This window comes from Panthera uncia, assembly GCF_023721935.1.
Source record: "Panthera uncia isolate 11264 chromosome C1 unlocalized genomic scaffold, Puncia_PCG_1.0 HiC_scaffold_3, whole genome shotgun sequence".
NCBI lineage: Eukaryota > Metazoa > Chordata > Mammalia > Carnivora > Felidae > Panthera > Panthera uncia.
Window position 1 is genome coordinate 65,536,091 of NW_026057584.1, and position 21,306 is coordinate 65,557,396.

The following is a 21,306-nucleotide window of genomic DNA, read 5'->3' on the forward strand; positions in this document are numbered from 1 at the left end:
AAAAAAAATTAAAAATAAAAAAAATTTAATTTGATGATCTGCCACTCAAAAAAAGCCAAAAAATAAATAAATAAAAGCCTACAGACTTTCTCTAGTAGTCATCAAGAACACTAGAGAAGGAAAACTTCCACTTCTTACCCTTTCTCTGAAAAAGTGCTGGGGTTTTAGTTGCCTTGAGTCCAGAGTTTACTGTAACTAGTAATTAAACTAAAAATTGCTACTTAAATGGTAGTAAATCTAGATAACAGAAAGGAAAATACTTAAATGGTAGTAAATCTAGATAACAGAAAGGAAAATACTATTGTCATTTCCATTGATGAAGGATATCTTCAGTACTTTTTAACTGGCATTATCATTTAAAAAGAATCTTGAGAGAGATCGGGATTTTAGAGAGATGAGAAAAGGATTGGAGGGACTTGAGGGGCCTAGAATGCTAAGTCATGTAAAGAAACTAAATATCAGTACTCTTAAGATGAAAAACACAAATGGTAGTCTCAGTTTGAAAAGGCTGTAGGAAGATAACATTTGCATTTCTCCAGAGGGCAAAAAGGGCCCTAACAACTGCAAGGAAGAGGAAAGCATATTTTGGTTCTAGACCAGAAAAGAATATTTTAAATTGAAGTTATCCCATGATAGAATGGGAGCTTGGAAAACACTGGACCCCTACTCCCACAAAGCATAGTAGAATCTGTAGATTTCTTCTTTAAAGGTCCTTCGATATTTTTTTCTGAACTTGACCATTTTACTCCTTTAATGATTCAGGGCCCTCATTATGAATATCAATTGTAAAATTAGACTCTAAAATTAAAATATGGGTGATGTTATTTGAATATAATAAAAAAATATTTCTTAAGCTTAATGACATACAGTAGAGCTTAGTTTATCATTAATGTCTCCCTTAATTTTTCTGCCCATATATGCCCTTCTCTTCTCTTTGATTTGCTTCTCTCAACTTCTTGCTCTCTTCCGTGTTTCTTTGTTTCACTTCTCCGGTGGAATAACTGTTCTAAGCTCTGCTCCTCAAAGAATATCTTTTGTTGTATATAGCAATCAGACTTACAGTATGTATTTTAAATGTATAATCTTTGGAATGTTTTCAACACCAACCATCCTCTTTGCATAAGGATTTTGTTGGGTTCTGTATTTTCTACAATAGGTAGAATAGGTTTGAATTTTGTTTTTTCTTTTTTGGCTTTTTTTGAGTGGCAGATCATCAAATTATTAGATAATCCTACTTCATACCTCTCAAAATAAGAAAAGGCCAACTAGCATAAAATAGCCTTATGATGTGAATGCCTATTTTGGGATATGTCAGTAATAACATTGTAAGTTACCAGCTTAGGGCAGTTTCTCATATAACACCTATATTTAATGGTCTCTATTCACATTAAGTATTGTAGCAAAAACACCTTCTAGGCAATCGAAAGAACCATAATGAATAAAAAAGTACTTAATTTGATCATTTTTTTTAATGTTTCAAGTTTTTATTTAAATTGTACTTAGTTAACATATAGCGTAATGCTGGTTTCAGGAGTAGAATTTAGTGATTCATCACTTATATATAACACCCAGTGTTCATCACAACAAGTGCCATCCTTAATGCCCATCACCCATTTAACCCATCCCCCCACTCACTTCCCCACCCAGCAACTCTCAGTTTGTTCTCTATAGTTAAGTTTCTTATATTTGCCTCCTTCTCTTTTTTTCTTACCCTATGTTCATCTGTTTTGTTTCTTAAATTCCACATATGAGTGAAATCATATAGTATTTGTCCTTCTTGAACTGATTTATTACACTTAGCATAATACATTCTAGCTCCATCCATGTCATTGCAAATGGCAAGATTTCATACTTTTTATGGCTGAGTAGTATTCCATTGTATATATGTACCACATCCTCTTTATCCATTCATCAGTCGATGAACATTTGGTCTCTTTCCATTATTTGGCTTTGTTGATAATGCTGCTATAAATATTGGGGTGCATGTGCCCCTTTGAGTCAGTATTTTTTTATCCTTTAAGTAAATACCTAATAGTGCAATTGCTGGGTCATAAGGTAGTTCTATTTTTAACTTTTTTAGGAATCTCCATACTGTTTTCTAGAGTGTCTGCACCAGTTTACATTCCCACCAGCAGTGTAAGAGGGTTCCCCTTTCCCCAATCCTCACCTACATCTGTTGTTTTCTGAGTTGTTAGTTTTAACCATTCTGACAGGTGTGATGCAGTATCTCATCATGGTTTTGATTTGTATCTCCCTGGTGTTGAGTGATGTTGAGCATCTTTTCATGTGTCTGATAGTGATCTAGATGTCTTCTTTGGAAAAATGTCTATTCATGTCTTCCGCTTGTCACTGGATTATTTTGGAGGGGGGTGCTGAGTTTGATAAACTCTTTATAGATTTTGGATACAAACCTTTTATCAGACATGTAATTTGCAAATATCTTCTCCCATTCCATAGTCTGCCTTTTAGTTTTGTTGATTGTTTCCTTCACTGTACAGAAGATTTTTATCTTGATGAAGTCTCAATAATTCATTTTTGCTTTTGTTTCCCTGGCCTCTGGAGATGTGTCTGACAAGAAGTTGCTATGGCCTATGTCAGAGAGGTTGCTGCCTGTGTTTTCCTCTAGGATTTTGATGGTTTCTTGTCTCACATTTAAGTCTTTCATCCATTTTGAATTTATTTTCGTGTAGAGTGTAACAAAGTGATCCAGTGGACAGAATGTTGCTCTCCAATTTTCTCAACACCATTTGTTGAAGAGACTGTCTTTTTCCTAGGATATTCTTTTCTGCTTCACCAAAAATTAGTTGCCCATATAGTTGTGGGTCCATTTCTGGGTTTTCTATTCTGTACTATTGATGTGTTTGTCTCTGTTTGTGCCAGTACCATACGGTCTTGATGATTACAGCTTTGTAGCTTAAAATCTGGAATTGTGATGCCTCCAGCTTTGCTTTTCTTTTTCAAGATTGCTTTGGCTATTTGGGGTCTTTTGTGATTCCATACAAATTTTAGGATTGTTTATTATAGCTCTGTGAAAAATTGCTGGTGGTATTTTGATAAGGGTTGCATTAAATGTGTAGATTTCTTTGGGTAGTATAGACGTTTTAACAATATTTGTTCTTCTAATCCATGAACATGGACTGTTTTTCCAATTCTTTGTGTCATCTTCAATTTCTTTCATCAGTGTTCTATAGTTTTCAGAGTATAATTCTTTTACTTCTTTGATTAGGTTTATTCCTAGTTATCTTATGGGGTTTGATGCAATTGAAAATGGGATTGATTCCTTGATTTCTTTTTCTACTGCTTTATTATTGGTCTATAGAAATGCAACAGATTTCTGTATGTTGATTTTGTATCCTGTGACTTTACTGAATACAGGTATCAGTTCTAGCAATTTTTTGGTTGAGCATTTCAGGTATTTTACATCATGTCATATCATCTGCGAATAGTGAAAGTTTGACTTCTTCCTTGCCCGTTTGGATGCCTTTTATTTCTTTTTGTTGTCTGATTGCTGAGGCTAGGACTTCCAGTACTATGTTAAATAATAATGGTGAGAGTGGAAACCCCTGTCTTGTTCCTGACCATAGAGGAAAGGCTCTCAGTTTTTCTCCATTGAGGACCCCACTGTGGGTCTTTCGTATATGACCTTTATGATGTTGAGGCATGTTCCCTTTATCCCCACTTTGTTGAGGGTTTTTTATCAAGAAAGGATGCTGTATTTTGTCAAGTGCTTTTTCTACATCTTTTGAAAGTATAATATGATTCTTACCCTTTCTTTTATTAATGTGTTATATCACGTTGATTGATTGGCAAATATTGAACCAGCCCTGCATCCCAGCAATAAATCCCACTTGATTGTGGGCAAATAATTCTTTTAATTTACTTGTTGGATTCAATTTGCTAGTATCTTGTTGAGAGTTATATCAATGTTCATTGGGGATATTGACCTATTTTTTCTCCTTTTTAGTGGGTCTTTTTCTAGCTTTAGCATCGAGGTAATGCTGACCTCATAGAAAGAGTTTGGAAATTTTCCTTCCATTTCTATTTTTTGGAACAGTTTGAGAAGAATGGGTGGCTCAGTCAGTTAAGCAACCAACTCTTGGTTTCATCTCAGGTCATGATTTCATGGTTTGTGAGATCGAACCCCACATTGGATTCTCTCTCTCTCCATCTGTCTCTGCCCCTCTCACGTTCTTTCTCTCTCTCTTTCAAAATAAATAAATAAACTTAAAAAAATAATAGATATTAATTCTTCATTAAATGTTTGGTAGAATTCCCCTGGGATTTCATCTGGCCCTGGACTTTTGTTTTTTGGGAGATTTTTGATTACTGATTCAATTTCTTTGCTGGTTATGGGTCTGTTCAAATTTTCTATTTCTTCTTGTTTCAGTTCTGGTAGTTTGTATGTTTTTAGGAATTTGTCCATTTCTCCCAGGTTGCCCAGTTTGTTGGCATATAATTTTTCATAATATTCTCTTATAATTGTTTGTATTTCTGTGGTGTTGGTTGCGATCTCTTTCATTTGTGATTTTATTTATTTGGGTCATTTCTCTTTTCTTTTTGATAAGTCTGGCTAGGGGTCCATCTATTTATTCTTTCAAAGAACTAATCCTAGTTTCATTGATCTGATCTACTGGGTTTTTTTCCTATATCATTTATTTCTGCTCTAATCTTTATTATTTCCCTTCTTCAGTTGGCTTTAGGCTTCTTTGCTGTTTCTTTTCTAGCTCCTTTAGGTGTAAGGTTAGGTTGTGTATTTGACATTTTTCTTCTTGAGGTAAGGCTATATTGCTGTATACCTCCCTCTTATGACTGTTTTTTGCTGTATCCCAAAGATTTTGGACCATCATGTTTTTATTTTCATTTACTTCCATGTATTCTTTTATTTCTTCTTTAATTTCTTGGTTAACTCATTCTTTAGTAGTATGTTCTTCAACTTCCATGTATTTGTGGTCTTTCCAAATTTTTTCTTGTATTTGACTTTAAGTTTCATAGTGTTCTGGTCAGAAAATACGCAAGGTATGATCTTAATTTTTTTGTATTTGTTGAGGTCTGATTTGTGACCCACTATGTGGTTCTATCCTGGAGAATGTCCCATGTGCACTTGAAAACAATGTGTATTCTGCTGCTTTGGGATGAAATGTTCTGAATATATCTGTTAAGTCCATCTGGTTCAGTGATCATTCAAAGCCATTGTTTCCTTGCTGCTTTTCTGCTTAGATGATTTTCCCATTGTTGTAAGTGGGGTGTTCAAGTCCACTACTATTATTGTATTATAATCAATGGGTTTCTTTGTTTGTTATTAGTTGTTTTATATATTTGGGTGCTTTCAGGTTGTGGACATAAATATTTACAGTTGTTAGATCTTTTTGTTGGATAGACCCCCGTTATTATTACATAGTACCCTTCTTCATCTCTTGTTACAGTCTTTGGTTTAAAATCTAGTTTGAATCTAGTTTGTCGGACATAAGTATGGCTACTCCAGCTTTTTTTTTTTTTTTTTACATCCATTAGCCTAATAGATGGTTCTCCATCCCCTCACTTTCAATCTGCAATTGTCTTTAGGTCTAAAATGAGTCTTTTGTAGGCAGCAGATAGATGGGCCTCGTTTTTTGTTTTTTTCTGTTTTTTTTTTTTTTTTTTTTTTTTTTTTTTAATCCATTCTGTTACTCTGTGTCTTTTTACTGGAGCATTTAGTCCAATCTTAGAGACAATCTAGAGATCTTCTCTGTTCCTTTCTTTTTTGTAAATTTTTTTAATGTTTATTTATTTTCAAGAGATAGAGACAGAGAGCAAGAAGGGGAGGGGTGGAGAGAGAGTGAGACAGAGAATCTGGAGCAGGCTCCAGGCTCTGAGCTGTCAGCACAGGGCCCAATGTGGGCCTTGAACTCATCAACGATGAGATCATGACCTGAGCCAAAGTTGGACGCTTAACCATCTGAGCCTCCCAGGCACCCCATTCTCTGTTCCTTTCTAGTCTTTGTCACATTGCTCTTTCTTTCTCCCTTAAAGAGTCCTCTTTAATATTTCTTACAGAGCTGGTTTAGTGGTTGTGAACTCCTTTAATATTTGTTTGTCTGGGAAACTCTATCTCTCCTATTCTGAATGACAGCCTTGCTGGATATAATATTCTTAACTATATATTTTTCCTCTTCAGCACATTGAATATATCATGCCACTCCCTCTGGCCTGCCAAGTTTCTGGGAATAGGTCTGCTGCTAACCTTATTTGTCTTCCCTTGTAAGTTAGAAATTTCATTTTCCTTACTGCTTTTAGGATTTTTTCCTTAACTCTGTGTTTTGCAAATTTTACTTTAATATGTCTTGGTGTTGGCCTGCTTTGGTTGATTTTGATGGGAGTTCTCTGTGCCTCCTGGATTTGTATATCTGTTTCCTTCCCCAGATTATGGAAGTTTTCAGCTATAATCTGCTCAAATAAACCTTCTTCCCCTTTTATCCTCTCTCCTTTTTCTGGGTCTCCTATGATACAAATGTTAATACACCTAAGGAGTCACTGAATTCCCTAAGTCTTATTCATGATCCTGTATTTTTCTTTCCCTCTTCTTTTCAGCTTCATTAATTTCCATAATTTTATCTTCTATGTTACTTATTCATTCCTATGATTCTTTCATCCTTGTGGTCATTACAATCATTCAGTTTTTCATCTCAGTTATAGTATGTTTTTTATTTCAACCTGACTGATTTTTAGGTCTTTTAGCTCTACAATAGGGGATTGCCTATTGTCTTCTATGCTTTTCTATGGTGTCTTCTATGCTTTTCTTAAGCCCAGCTAATATCCTTCTGATTGTTCTAAATTCTAGATCAAGCATATTACTTATATCTGTTTCAAAGAGATCCCTGACCATGACCTTTTCTTGTTCTTTCTTTTGGGATGGATGAACTCCTCCATCTTAGCATTTTGTCTAGGTCTCTGGCTTCTGTGTGTTATGAAAGCTTGCTATGTTTCCTGCTCCAGAGAGTAATGGCTTTATGAAGAAGAGATCATATACTGTCCAGGGCCTGGAATTTTAGGAGGTGTTTCTGGTTTATGCTGTGTGTACTCTGCTACTGTTTTGGCTGCTTTTCCCCTCAGGTCAGTCCTCTGCAGAGTTTCTTCTTGCCTGCCATGGGGAGTGTTTTCACCTTGTCCAGAGTGTGGTGAGTTTTAACTAGGTGTGCTCTGGTCTGCTTGTTAAGAGGCTAGATCCTATGTGTCCTAGAGCTGAAGCTTTGCACACTCTGTGGTCAGTAGACTTGGTGTGTGCAGGAGTTTGTGCTGGTCCTCTGGGGGAAGAGCCAACTGCTCTCGTTCTCAGGTACACTTGCCCTAGTAAAGAAGCACCTGCAGAGCTCAGAGGGGTGGGACTTGGTGTAAGTAGCTCAGGTCTCCACTGTTGGAGCTGTTCTGCTCACTGAAGTCAGTCTGTTCTGATGGGTGGGGGAGAAAAATGGCAACAACCCTCTCCCTCATCCCCAGAGAGGAGAGTTTGTGTCTGCCACTGTCTGTGAAGCCCTCACAGAAGAGCAAACAATCTTACCTCATGTGTCCCAGGCATTCCTCAGATCTCTGCCTTCACCCTGTGTCTGGGCCATTCTGCCCTCCCAGCAGTGTAGTGCACCTGTGTTTTATCTCAGGCATGTTGGCTGGGTTTCAAAATCTAAGTTTTAGGGATCTGGTGTGCCACAGACCTGCTGTGGTCCTCTGGGCCAGGGTCTCATGGCACTGGGGTTGGTGCCAGTTTGTCCCAGAATGGCATTTGCACCAACATGCAGGAGCCTGGAGTTTAGAGTAAAGCATAGCAAAAAGCCAGTGTCCAGGTTAGCTGCCCTCAGCAGGTGTCTCTTTTCCTATGCTAAGGAACAGGGCAGCACAATGGCACCCACCAGCTCTTTTGTCCCCTGAGAGGTTATCCTCCTCTCCCAGATGCACTCCAAGAAGGGGAAACTATCTCTCCCAGTATATCCCAGGGGTTCTCAGATCGTGCCATCTGCTCCTGGGCTTCTGCCCTCCTTCTCCACAGGAGCACCACTGCATCCACCAAGCACATCCACCATCCACATGGTATGGATTTCTAAACTCCAATTTTTGAGCTCCACTGGTTATAAAAACTCAAGATAATCAGCTCCTCTCATTTTCTCAGTCAGTGGTTTTGAGGAAGTGCTTTTGTTGTGCAATCCCCTGTACATTTCTCTCACTCTCTCTTTCTCTGTCTCTCTCTGTGTCTTCCTTCCTCTCTCCATGATCAGGACTCCTTCTCCTCCACAGCCCACAATCCCTTCTCCCCCAAATCACAGCTCCATACTTCCTACCTTCTACCGTGTGGTCTTTTCTCTCCCTTTACTTGTGCAGTTTGTTTTCTCAGTCTTCAGATTGATTTACTGGGTCTTCAGAATCATTTGATATTTATCTAGCTGCATTCAAGGGACAAGGCAAGCATAGGGTCCTACTACTCCATCATCTTAATCTGATTATATTTTCAAATGTTGAAAGAGGCCTCTTGGATAGCTATATAAGTTTGAATCAAGATTAGATTATTTCCAAACTACTTCAATGTTGTATGGATGCACACTGAATATGGAAAGATATATATGTATACACACACACATACACACTGTATATATAGTAGGGAATAGAATCAGAGAGTGGAAAGGACTTTTGTTTTCTGCCATATATTATTGTACATTTAAAATTTTTGAATCAAGTATAGATTTTATTTAAAGAAAAGAAAGAAAATTTTAGAAAGTGTCAATAAATGATGCCATATTATTCAATAAAAAGTCAGGAATGCTGTCTATGGTATATTTTCTATTCCTAATGCTAATGACTCTACATCTATGATCCTATGTTTATACAGCCTATATGTATAGGCTGTCAAAGGTAAAAAATTATATTTGTTGACAAGACAAGCAAAAAAGCTATAGACAAAAGTATATTTCATTTTTTATTAAAACCAAAATCCACACAAAAATTACAGAATAGGCTATTTATAATATCAAAAGGGGAATTTTCTACACTAAAGTATTTATTTTACTGCTCTTAGTTTACTATAATAATTCTTCGATTTCCATAATTACAAGAAAGGAAACTAAAAAACAAATGATTGAGTTTATAGAATTGAAAATAATAATAATAATGTAAAGCGATTCAAATGATTGGTATGATCTTCTCTGTGTACTAACAAGAAAATAAGAAGATTCAATAGTTAAATACAGCAATACCTGTCATGAGAATTAAATGCATTTCCCTTCAAGGGAAAGTTTTCATTTTAGATGTTAGCCTTTCTATTTAAAGGCGTCCTTTTGGACGCTGTTTAAAGACACTTCGACTTTAGTAAATATTAAATTTAAAGACTGAAGAGATTACATCTAAACTCTCTACATCACTAAGGCATATACATAAGCGTTTAATATTATATACAGTATTAAAATAGCTACTTTGTGAATACTTCATGCATTCCCGGGAAAACACTGAATTCCTAAAAATATTCTAAACTTGAATTTCTAAAGAGTCATAGCAATTTGGCTTATGATACAAACTGTAGTTCATATTAAATATTTTGATGTCTGTTGCAATGAGGAATTATCTTGAATAACTGTCATTTATTATATACAATTTGAGCCAAACTCTGAATTTAAACGTCAAAAAGTTGCCATACTATGAAAAAAGTTTCAGAAATGACATGATACACTTCATAAAATCATCTTAATTTTTATTTGCTTATAAATTAACTTGGCATATATTTTTTTGCTAATGCTTAATGAGAAAACCAAATACGAAGGTTGAAGGTGTTTTCATTAATTTAGCCTGAGTAGGCATTCTGCATATTAGATGCATTTTATTTAAAATTTTATTTTAAAGTCATTTAAGATTAATTCAATCAATTTAATTCTTCTTTTTAAGTGAAATTTCATAGTAATACTGTTCATAACGGTATTATTATAAAACTCTTCAACCTGGTGGGAATAATGCCCCTATGCCAATAGGATTATAAATATTATAGGAATCATAATTCTTTGCTCCCATAAAAAGAACTTTGCTTATACCATTCCTTATGTATAAAGCTGTATCAATGACTTTTTTACTGGTGTTGAATAATGTGTGATAATAATAACACTGAGAATGTGGTACCCACATTTTTAGCTTCCCAGTAAATCTCTAAAAATTAATATTTTAGATTTGGCCAGAATATTAATGCAAATTAATTGATTAAAAAACCAATTTAATGGAGATGAGTATTTCCTTGCTTTTAGCACTTGTATTTATAGAACTATTCTCAAGTAAAGCTATAATCTTAATAAGAGAAGCATGTGCTGTAATAACTAGTAGTTTTCAATATTCACATGTCATTCAGCAAATGAGAATGAAAAATGAACTCTTCTATTGATGTGCTGCTCTACCCCTTATAAAGCAATATTAGGAAAAATTGACAGTTTTGCTACAATTGCTGTATGTATTTTTTCTAAAGTTTCTGTGTATGTATAAGTGTGTAAACATCATGTTTGATCATAAATTTCTGGGTGGGAAGAACTTGTGTTATGATCAATTATATGATCATAATGACAATGAATTCATTCCTCTCATGTGTGAAACCACCATGTTTAATTTCATTGAATCTTTGTTTCAGATTTTGCATGTGGTGCTCACTTTGGTAGCCACTATCTTTTGACATTATATATAATACTTTATGATCTTTTCAACTATGTTCTGAAATTTTATACTAAAGTGGTCTGTGTTGGATGAAATAATTAGTGTGGTCTTTGGCATTTTGATTCCAATATAATATTTGACTTTTTTTTGTCTTGGTGAAAAGCCTTCTATCTATATCATCCTGATACATATTGTTAAATCTAAGAGATAATAGAGGAAATATGTTTGGATTTCATTTTACACTAATTTATTTCTTTTTTTTCTAATTTTAAGTATCAATAAACTTTTTCTGCCAACTGTCAGATACAATCTTTCAATTCTCAGGCATTGGAAATTTGGTACTTGTATTATTTCTATCAGGATCTTGGTTGTCTGAGTATAATAATTACTGGTGTACACAAATTATATTAAACATAAAACATAATAAAAATTTGGCCAATACTTTACAAATGCTATAGTTTATCAAACAATTACCTTATGCTAATTCTGTCCATATACTTACTTGCTAGCATACTAAAAATAATAAAATTTAATTTTCATGGGATGTGTAGATAGAAAGATTAAGCATAGATGCATTGTAAGTTTACTTGACCTCAATATGTGTTTATACGTTTTTATGGCCATCATACTTGTTAATCTTTTTTTCATAACACTTTGCATGAATTTGATTATTAAGTATGGCTTGAATATAAGATTTGAATAACCTCTAAATTAACTGCCTGGTGGGCTGGTGCATTTCTTTTTAGAGATTGAACCGGTCGAGTTCCTCTGAGTGCAGCACAGTTGATAACCCTCTGCCAGGAGAAGGAGAAGAAGCAGAGGCTGAACCTATAAATTCAGATGAGCCAGAGGCCTGTTTTACAGATGGTAAGAGAAAATTCAAGACCTTGGCTAGCCATCCATTTATTCGTATTTGGGGTTTTATCTTAAAACCTAATACTTATCAGGGATTATTCAGTGAAAAGTCAGAAGACTCCACTGCATACTGATTCGGCCATGGCTCTATGACAAAGGGTAAATCATGGAAGCTTTCAAAGCTTCAGTTTCCACACTTAAGATACTTTACTAACAATAATTTACAATGACAGTATGTTATACTGTAAAGCACTTTACTTACTTAGGGTGCTCATATTTCTCATTTTAGATCCTTAATTCATTTTTCCAGTTCTGTGGAACCACTAGAATACAGCTCAATGGGATAGAGGCTACTACTGTCCTTATCATCAAAAGTTGAAGCCACCCGCCAACTTTCAGCACACTGTTTGATACTGTTAACCATTATCTGGTTAATAGTAGTCTGTCTCAAAATCCTTCTCTTGGTTTCAGAAGCCACACTCTACCTTTGTTCTTCTTTTGCATCTCTGAGAGTTGAGTTTCTTCCCGTTTCTTTCAGTGACTATCTTTATGCACATCCCTTAAATAACATTGTTCCCCCACATTTCAATGCTGTTACCTTCTTATTTCTCTAGCCCTAAGGGGCTTTATCCATATCTATAGCTTAAACATCTATTTCTGTGTTGTTTGACTCTTACATTATTATCTTTCCCTCTGACCTCATACTTGAGTTCCAGGTATGGTCATCTCTACTGGTTGCCTTTAAACATGTGAGGTAAGGGGCGCCTGGGTGGCGCAGTCGGTTAAGCGTCCGACTTCAGCCAGGTCACGATCTCGCGGTCCGTGAGTTCGAGCCCCGCGTCAGGCTCTGGGCTGATGGCTCGGAGCCTGGAGCCTGTTTCCGATTCTGTGTCTCCCTCTCTCTCTGCCCCTCCCCCATTCATGCTCTGTCTCTCTCTGTCCCAAAAATAAATAAAAAAAAAAAAACGTTGAAAAAAAGAAAATAAACATGTGAGGTAAAATAAGTTTGAAACAAAGTTTAGTGAGTTCTCCCCCATGTAATTCATAGCTTCCTCTGGTCTTTCTCTCATTTAGTGACATCATGATCTATCCTGTCTCTCAAGCTAAAGACTGATTCAGCCCTGACCTCTTTCTTTCTAGCCACAAGTTGATTACAGAAACCACAAGTTGATCAGAAACTCTGGGGATAAGGTGTACATCCTCCAGGGGATTCTAATGCACACTAGAAGCTGAGAACCATTGGTCTATAGGATAAAACCTGAAGTCCTTAACATAGCATTTAAAGCCCTTTGCATTTCAATCTCTTCTTTTCTAACAGTATCTCCTTTGATTCCTTTTCACTTTCTGACTTACTGAACTTACTACTTTGGAATTTTTCAGGGATTTTATTCAAAGTAGTGACTTAGAACTTGACCTGTGAATTTATGCAATATTTTCTAATCAAATATTGCATTATTCAAGTAAAAACACAAACCTACACTAGAGTTGCAGTATAATACAATAACATAGACCAGAAGCTTTAGAGCCTGATAAACATGACTTCTAACTGGCCTACTGCTAATTCTCTGTGAGACCTTGAGCACATTTTTCAATATTTTTTTTTCCACATTTTTCAATCTTAAATCTCAGATTCCTCATCTGTAAAATGGATACAACAATCACATCTGAATCATAGGGATATTGAGGACATTAAGTGAGATAACACAAATTAATTACCACAGTTCCTAACATCCTTCTTCTCCTTTTTTTTATTTTTAAAAATATTTTGTTGACAATCCTGTATAGTTCTGATAACACAGGGTTGATGCTGATGACTTGGTATCTATTATTCTCAGAATCAGTATTTTTTGTAGAAATCATTGACTTGTGTTCATTCTCTATGATTTTCTCAACCTGCTTCCTCTAGCACTCATGTGTGAAAAAAATGCCTGTCAAATAAAGAAATCTTCTAACTACAATGGTACATGAATATTCTTTAAATACAAGCTAAATTTCATTTTATGTGAGAAGCAAACAAGTATGACACCCAACTGGTAGAAATTTTGTGTTTGCTGAAATTAGTACCATACGCAAAACAGTTTCCTTTAAAGTGTTTCCTTTACAAAATTTAAGAATTTCATCAGGTGTTGCTTATTTCTCAATAAATTGATTAGCACCATTAAATATGTACAGATACAACCAAGATTTCCTCTATACTTTTTATTAATGACCCTAACTTAAAATTCTAGGATAACTAGAAAGAAGTTGGGTTTATCAAACAAATTGTGTCTTCAAATTAGAAAAGGGCTTTAGAAAAACTTAAACCCTCTGCAGAAAGCATTAATGCTAAGCTATTTCAGACTGTAGTTGCTATTTTACTGAGATTAAACTTTACAAAAAGTTTATTCTAGTCCTACAGAGCTCTAATGAGAAGAGTTATGTGAGTCCTTTGAGATTATTCATAACTTCTGAATTGAGTCTAATGTATAAGAGGTATTATAGAAACACATTTTCAGATGAACTTTGACCTTAACAATTGAAAATTTACTGAGGGCCAAAGTTTCAGTTACACAGGTAAATATATTCTGAAGAGCTACAACAACAATGTGACTATAATTAACAATACTATATTGTATACTTCAGATTTGCTAAGAGGATAGATCTTAAATGCTCTCATCACAGATGTAAAGAAGCAATTTGTAATCGTGTGAAAAGATGGGCTATGCTAATTAACTTTACTGTGATGATTATATTACAACGTATACTTAATATCAAATTATCATGTACCTCAAATATATACAGTTTTAAATTATCAGTTATACCTCAGTAAAGCTGGGAATGGGGGGTGAATAGGCAAAATCAACCTACAATGATAGAAGTCAGACCAGTAGTTCCTTCTAGAGGGTACAGACTGGGAAAGAACATGGGGGCGGGAGGGGTGCTTTCCTGGGTGCTTAAAATGTTATATCTTGACCTACATGGCTATTATATGAGTATATTAATCTATATATTTATAATTGGTATACTATACTAAATATATGTGCTACCTCAATAAAAAATTTAAATGGGGCACCCAGGTGGCTCAGTCCATTGAGCATCCAACTTTGGCTCAGGTCATGATCTCACGGTTCCTGAGTTTAAGACCCGCATTGGAATCGCTGCTGTCAGCTCAGAGCCTGCTTGAGATCCTCCGTTCTCCTCTCTCTCTGCTCCTCCCCCACCCATGATCTTTCTCTCAACAATAAACATTAAAAAAATTAAATAAATAATTTTTTTTTAAAAAGACAAGAAAGTTTATGAGGAAACACACATCTGTGAGTCACATCGCTCTGAGCAGCTAGAAACTTTTTATACTTGCTCAACCTGCTGAGCTAAGAAGCTCAGCCTGGTAAATCAAACAGGGCATCCAATTTGCTGAGCCTCTCACCATCTATCCACTTAATTATTCTTTCATCCAATCAGCAAATAATCATTAAACAACTTTGGTATTTCAGGCCCAGGGTGCTCACTGGAGAGAGATAGAGCAGTGAAAAAAACAATGTCCCTTGCCCAAACAAATATTTAGTAGTAAATATTTAGTAGGACAGATAAGTGATACATGGAAGAGGTCAGTGGTGGTTAGGAGTTTTTTTGTTTGGGGGACGGTGGGTGGAGAGCACTACTTTAACATGATGAAACCCAGTATAGAGTTTATGAAATGCATCACGAGAACAAATTAATGAAACCACCCAAAAGAAATAGCATTTACCCATGGGGACCCATTAAAATGTTTGAGAGGTTCTCTGTTATGTTTACATTTAGTTAATACTCCTTTTAAAAAAGAAGATGTGATAACATTGCCAACCAGCTAGGTTGGAAATCTCTTAGGATATGCCTTTGCATAAAAGCCAGACAGTCAGTCGAGCACTCCTGCCTCAAAATAAGAGTAAGAAACTCTCTGAGGTGTTATAAATCCTGAGGGCAATATTTATAAACTTTTGTCTCAGATAAAAATCTTACTTTTCTAATTAGAACGTATAGTCCCTTTTCTTGCCTAAATCTAAAATCCTAAGAATAATATTTCTCTTCAATTTTAAGACTGACAAAAATAAATCTCAGATAGTAAAATCTTAAAAGGGAAACTTTCTTCTCTGGTAAATTATACTTGAGACAGATAGATTCTGTTCTGCACAAGATCTTTGTTTTTATTTTACAATAATTTATAAAGTCTAAAGCATTAAGTTAATATAAAAAAATACTACCATCCTAAATTTTTTCACTCCTCCTGTTTTCTTTTGCTCAGGAAGAGATTATCTGGGAGTCAATTTTTGGTCCTACCTTTTTACTATTCTCCCACATTATTTTATAAAATATTCTAGGGGCACCTGGGTGGCTCAGTCGGTTAAGCATCCAACTTCAGCTCAGGTCATGATCTCATGGTTCATGGGTTCAAGCCCCACGTTGGGCTCTGTGCTGACAGTTCAGAGCCTGGAGCCTGCTTGGGATTCTGTGTCTCCCTCTCTCTCTCCCCCTACTCACTCACTCTCTCTCTCTCTCTCTCAAAAATAAATAAATATTAAAAACATGTTTAAGAAGCCTCCAAAATATTCTAACTTTATTAAGTGCATTTGAGAGGTATGGTGCTTGTTTAAATACAATGAAGATAAATTCGTTCAGATCTGAGGTTATGTTAACTATAATTAATGTTGGATAAATGAAGGCACATGTATATTTCCTATTCATTCTGGGCTTTTTTTTTTCATCCAATCTAATCCAATTTCCATCCAAGTTTTGTATATTCTAGAATTTGCAGAGATACGATCTTTCAGATCGTGACTAATGCTTGGATTATTTTAGAACTACATTTGGAGGGGAGTTATGTCTTTTAAGTCAACTATACATGACATATTAAACCATGTAGAAGAATATGGTTAAGTACCGTGAGCAGAAATGAAGGGCATAACTGATAAGTTTTAGCCTTCTTGGAGCTTAAAAGTTTCCAGAGAGAAAGGACAGGAACACATAAAATGCACACAATCGCAAAATACAGAGACTTTTGAGAAACAAAACAAAACATAGCTTGCTACATTTTTATAGTGCTGGAAATTAAAGTGCCAGATATACCTCATATTACTTAGATCAATGAACTAATTTCATTTTAGAATCATAAAAGAAACCATAATAAGACATTGTCTAAACAGTACAGTTCAAGAGAATTCTAGTTTTGTTGTTTCAAGTCATACACTTTATGATTATCTGAGTTATTACTTGAGAGGCTCAGTATTTTTAATTAAATATATTGTTTTATAAAACAGGAAAATTTTTTTTTAATGGCTAACTTGCATACCTCTGAAACAAGTATCTAAAAAGTGCTCTCCCACCTTTTTACCTTCCCTCCAGTTGGAAGGAAAAACATTTTTTTCAGTGATTTTTTTTTATTGAAGTATAGTTGACACACAATGTTATGTTAGTTTCAGGTGTACAACATAGTGATTCATCCAATGTATACATTATGTTAATGCTCACCACAAGTATGGCTACCATCTGTCACCATACAGTGCTCTTCTATGTAGTATCGACTGTATTCCCTATGCTATACCTTTCATCCTTGTGACTAATTCATTTCATAAGTGGAAGCCTGTACCTTCCACTCCTCTTCATACCTTTTGCCCATCCCCCCACTCCCTGCCCCTGGAAACCATCAATTTGTTCTCTATTTATGGGTGTGTTTCTGCTATGTATGTTTGTTTATTCATTTGTTTTTTAGATTCTATATGTAAATGAAATCATATGGTATTTGTTTTTCTCTATTTCACTTAGCAGAATACTCTCTAGATCTATCCATATTGTCCTAAATGGCAAGATCTCATTCTTTTTTTATGGTTGGGTAATAACCCATGATATGTATATATACCATATCTTCTTTATCCATTTATCTGTCAATGGACGTGGCTATTTTAAATAATGCTGCAATAAACATAGGGGTGCATGTATCTTTTCAAATTTGTGTTTTTGTTTTCTTCGGGTAAGTACCCAATAGTGAAATTATTGGATCATATAGTGTTTCTGTTTCTAACTTTTTGAAGAACTTCCATACTGTTTTCCGCAGTGGCTGCACTAATTTACATTCCCACCAGCAGGGCATGACGGTTGTAAAAGGAAAATTTTTAAGAGAGAAATGAATTGTAGTTCCTGTTTTTTCAGTTCTTCCTCTTTTTCACAGTAATTGTGGGTTTTTTTTAAATCAACTTCAATTTTTTATATTTAATTTTTAAAATTTCAGTCATTATCTTTCTGGGTCTCTCTTGGTCATGGTTCTGTTCAGAACCTTATTACTCCCTGACTTATTTACTGCCTTACTTATTTACTTATTTACTTATACATCTCTCCCACTTCCACTCTGTCTCCTTCTCCTTCAAGGTTTTCTCTTATTCCACCTATCCTAGTGGGGTACAGGTAAATGTTTCACCACTGTTCTCCAAGAAAAATAAAGTATGAATATGTACCTCAGTTTACTATGAATTTTATAGATATAAAGGATGTGTGGCACATGATTTACAAGTAATAATATAAATAATATTCCTATTGTACATTCCATATAGCTCATTGATTCTCACAGAATGCTTTTGTTAGATTTTAGTAAAATTTGGTATTTATAGATAATCAATGATTGCAATTGATGAACAAGTATAGTTTTAACCCGAAGGTTGGTTGGTATTTTCATTTATGTTAATCAGTAAGGTGAAAGTGAGACAAAGAAACTATATGCCAGAACTTCACTCATTCATCAATGATGTTTGCAAATCTCAGATAATAGAATTTGAATAACGAAAGAATATTTCCTCAATTTTTTGTGCTGTTCATAGTGTCATGGCTATGGATATGATACTCATTGTTTTATATATTTTACTAACATTCTTCCATTACTTTATTAAGTTTACTCTAGAAAACCAACAAGCCCTGGTTTATAGCATTTGATGACTTTTGTAGTGTAAAGATCCCCACCATGGCTTATTTCAAACTACTGATGTGACTTCACCAAATGTGGAGTTGGGAAGAGACGACAGTAGTCCAAATTTTCCATAATCCAGATAGAATATACACATATACTCAATAGCACAGATAAACTGAAATGATTAGAAAGTGATATGTTTTAAGTGTTTCTTATCCTTTCAAAAGTAAGTTATAATTTCGGGGTGCTTGGGTGGCTCAGTCGGTTAAGTGTCTGATATGGGCTCAGGTCATGATCTCGCAGTTTGTGGGTTTGAGCCCCATGTCAGGCTCTGTGTTAACAGCTCAGAGCCTCGAGCCTGCTTTGGATTCTGTGTCTCCCCCTCTTCCCTGCCCTCCCCCACTCACACTGTGTGTGTCTCTCTCTCAAAAATAAACATTAAAAACAAACAAATAAAAAAGGTAAGCTGTAGTTTTAAGTTCACATAATTTAATGCTTGAGGATTGCTGCATTTAACAACAGGCTCACAAAAATTCCTGACAATTGAACAATGAGTTATCAACAGCCTGGGTGAACTGGCTCCAGCATTCATTCAGCAATGGGTGAATGGGTGAATGGCTGGCTCCAGCATTCATCCAGCAATGGGTGAACACCATTGCATTCTGTTCCTTAATATTAACTGTTTTAAGATGTTCCAGACTTGGCCCTTTTTTCTCTCCTTATCCTAAAATATATTTTTTGTGTGACTTCAAAACTGTTCTTTCCTAGCCCAGACTTACCCCCTGAGCTACAGATTCAGACCTCCAGATATCTGCAGGATATTGGTATTTGGAAGTCCCACCAGCATCTCAAACTCAAACTCTGCCAAGTAGCTCCCACACTTTTGTTTTTCATTTCATTGCTGACCTTCACCCAGTTGTTCTGGGAGTCCTCCCTTTCTCTAACATCACATATCCAGTAAGTCTGTAAATCCATCTGACTTTACCTGCCAAACATGTCTTCAATCCGTTATTGCTCTAGAAACTAGAAGTTGCCATAACCTGCCCCTCTTGTTAAGGCTACTATGCCAGAATCCTAAATGGTTTTCTGGCTCTGAGTCCCTCTACACCTTCACTCTCCTTTTTCTTCTCTTCCAGATTATCCTCCATTCAACTGTTGATATCTATTTAAATTGCATCTGCCTATATCATTTTCTGCTTGCAACCTTCCACATACTCCTCATAGTCTCTAGGATATACACCAAACTCCTTCATGTGATAGAAAATGTTTTCCATAATCTGACCAATTTCTCTAACCTCATTTCTCACCCATGCCTCTTGTATACACTGTGCTTTCATCACCACTCTGAACTGCTTATATTCCTATGCATGACACATTTTGCTTCCTTGGCAGGGCATTCCACCCATACTCTTTTTGGCTAATACTTTGACTCAATTCAGGCTCCAGCTCTTCCTTCCACCAAGTTCCAACCACTCCTGAGCAAACAAGCCAGGTTAGGTAGACTTCTTCCATGCTACCAAATAACCCCTTTACATCTGTGGTTTCAGTTGCTTTATCCAGTTACAGTCATTTATTTCTATATTTATCTGCCTAATCAAAACCAAAAATAAATTCCCTGAGGAGAAGAAATTATATACACAGCTAAGTATACAAAAGATAATAAATGGTTAAAAAATTTTAAATTAAATGTTCCTCAACATACCAAAGCAGCATGTTTTATATCTATGATTACAAAGACAGAGTTGTTTTTATTTTTTTAACATTTTTTAATGTTTATTTTTTTGAAAGTGAGAGAGAATGCAAGTGGGGGAGGGGCAGACAGAGAGGGAGACACAGAATTCAAAGCAGGCTCCAGGCTCTGAGCTGTCAGCACAGAGCCTGACACGGGGCTCGAACCCACCAACTGTGAGATCATGACCTGAGCCAAAGTCAGACATTTAACTGGCTGAGCCACTCACATGTCCCAAGTTACTTTTAACATAGAGTACTTGAAACAGTTTTACCTGAATATTCTAATGAAGATCTATTTCTTTTGAACATAATTTTAGAAACTTATACCAATTCTCTTAATATTATCTAGAATGGTGCTTGGCACAGTTTTTTTTTTTTTAATAGAGTGGAAGTAGCAGAAATTGTAGATGAGATCCACATCAAGGAAAATTAGTTTGTCAGCAAAGAAGGTCCTGAAAAGCATTTTGTCCTCAGATTTAGTTTAATATTCATTCATTCAGAGTTCACCATGTATCAGCACAGTATGAGGACTGCAATAATGGAAGAAAAAAAAAAGTGGCCTAAACATCATGGAAGAGATTGACAAGAAATCAAGGAAGTACAGAAGACAAGAATACATTTTAAGTTAGAATCATTGACAAGTTATTTTTAATTGAATCTATTCAAGTTGAATCTATTTAAAGCTGCATTGTAAATGTTAGCAATTATTCTGTTGAGGGACATCACAGGGAAAGCTTCACATTAAATAGGGTATTTTAAGCATTTTATTTATTCTGAGTATCAAGATTTTACATGAATGTCTCTCTTGCCAGGTTGTGTGCAGAGATTCCCATGCTGCCAAGTTGACGTAGAGTCAGGGAAAGGAAAAATCTGGTGGAACATCAGGAAAACCTGCTACAGAATAGTTGAACACAGTTGGTTTGAAAGCTTTATTGTTCTCATGATCCTGCTCAGCAGTGGCGCTCTGGTAAGTGATATGACACCTAAAGCAATCTCTTAAGTTAGTATTTTTAATAAATGAGTTGGAGGATAAAAATAACATGGAAAGTTGTTTTGCCTAAAAATGAAGCCCTATAATTAGTGCTAGGACAAAAATTTAGCTTAGTTCAGTAAATATTTGCTGAGCACTACTACATGGCCGGCATTATTCTTGCTGTCTTGAATGC

General features: G+C 35.5%; 1 protein-coding gene across 1 annotated transcript in view; it reads left to right on the plus strand.

Moving 5' to 3' along the window:
• Positions 1-21,306, plus strand: part of SCN9A (sodium voltage-gated channel alpha subunit 9) — a 163,390-nt gene that overhangs the window by 116,471 nt on the left and 25,613 nt on the right. The window contains exons 18-19 of the mRNA XM_049615550.1: positions 11,391-11,511; positions 20,953-21,107. Of these exons, the coding sequence (XP_049471507.1) occupies positions 11,391-11,511; positions 20,953-21,107 (276 nt within the window). The remainder of the gene's footprint in view (positions 1-11,390; positions 11,512-20,952; positions 21,108-21,306) is intronic.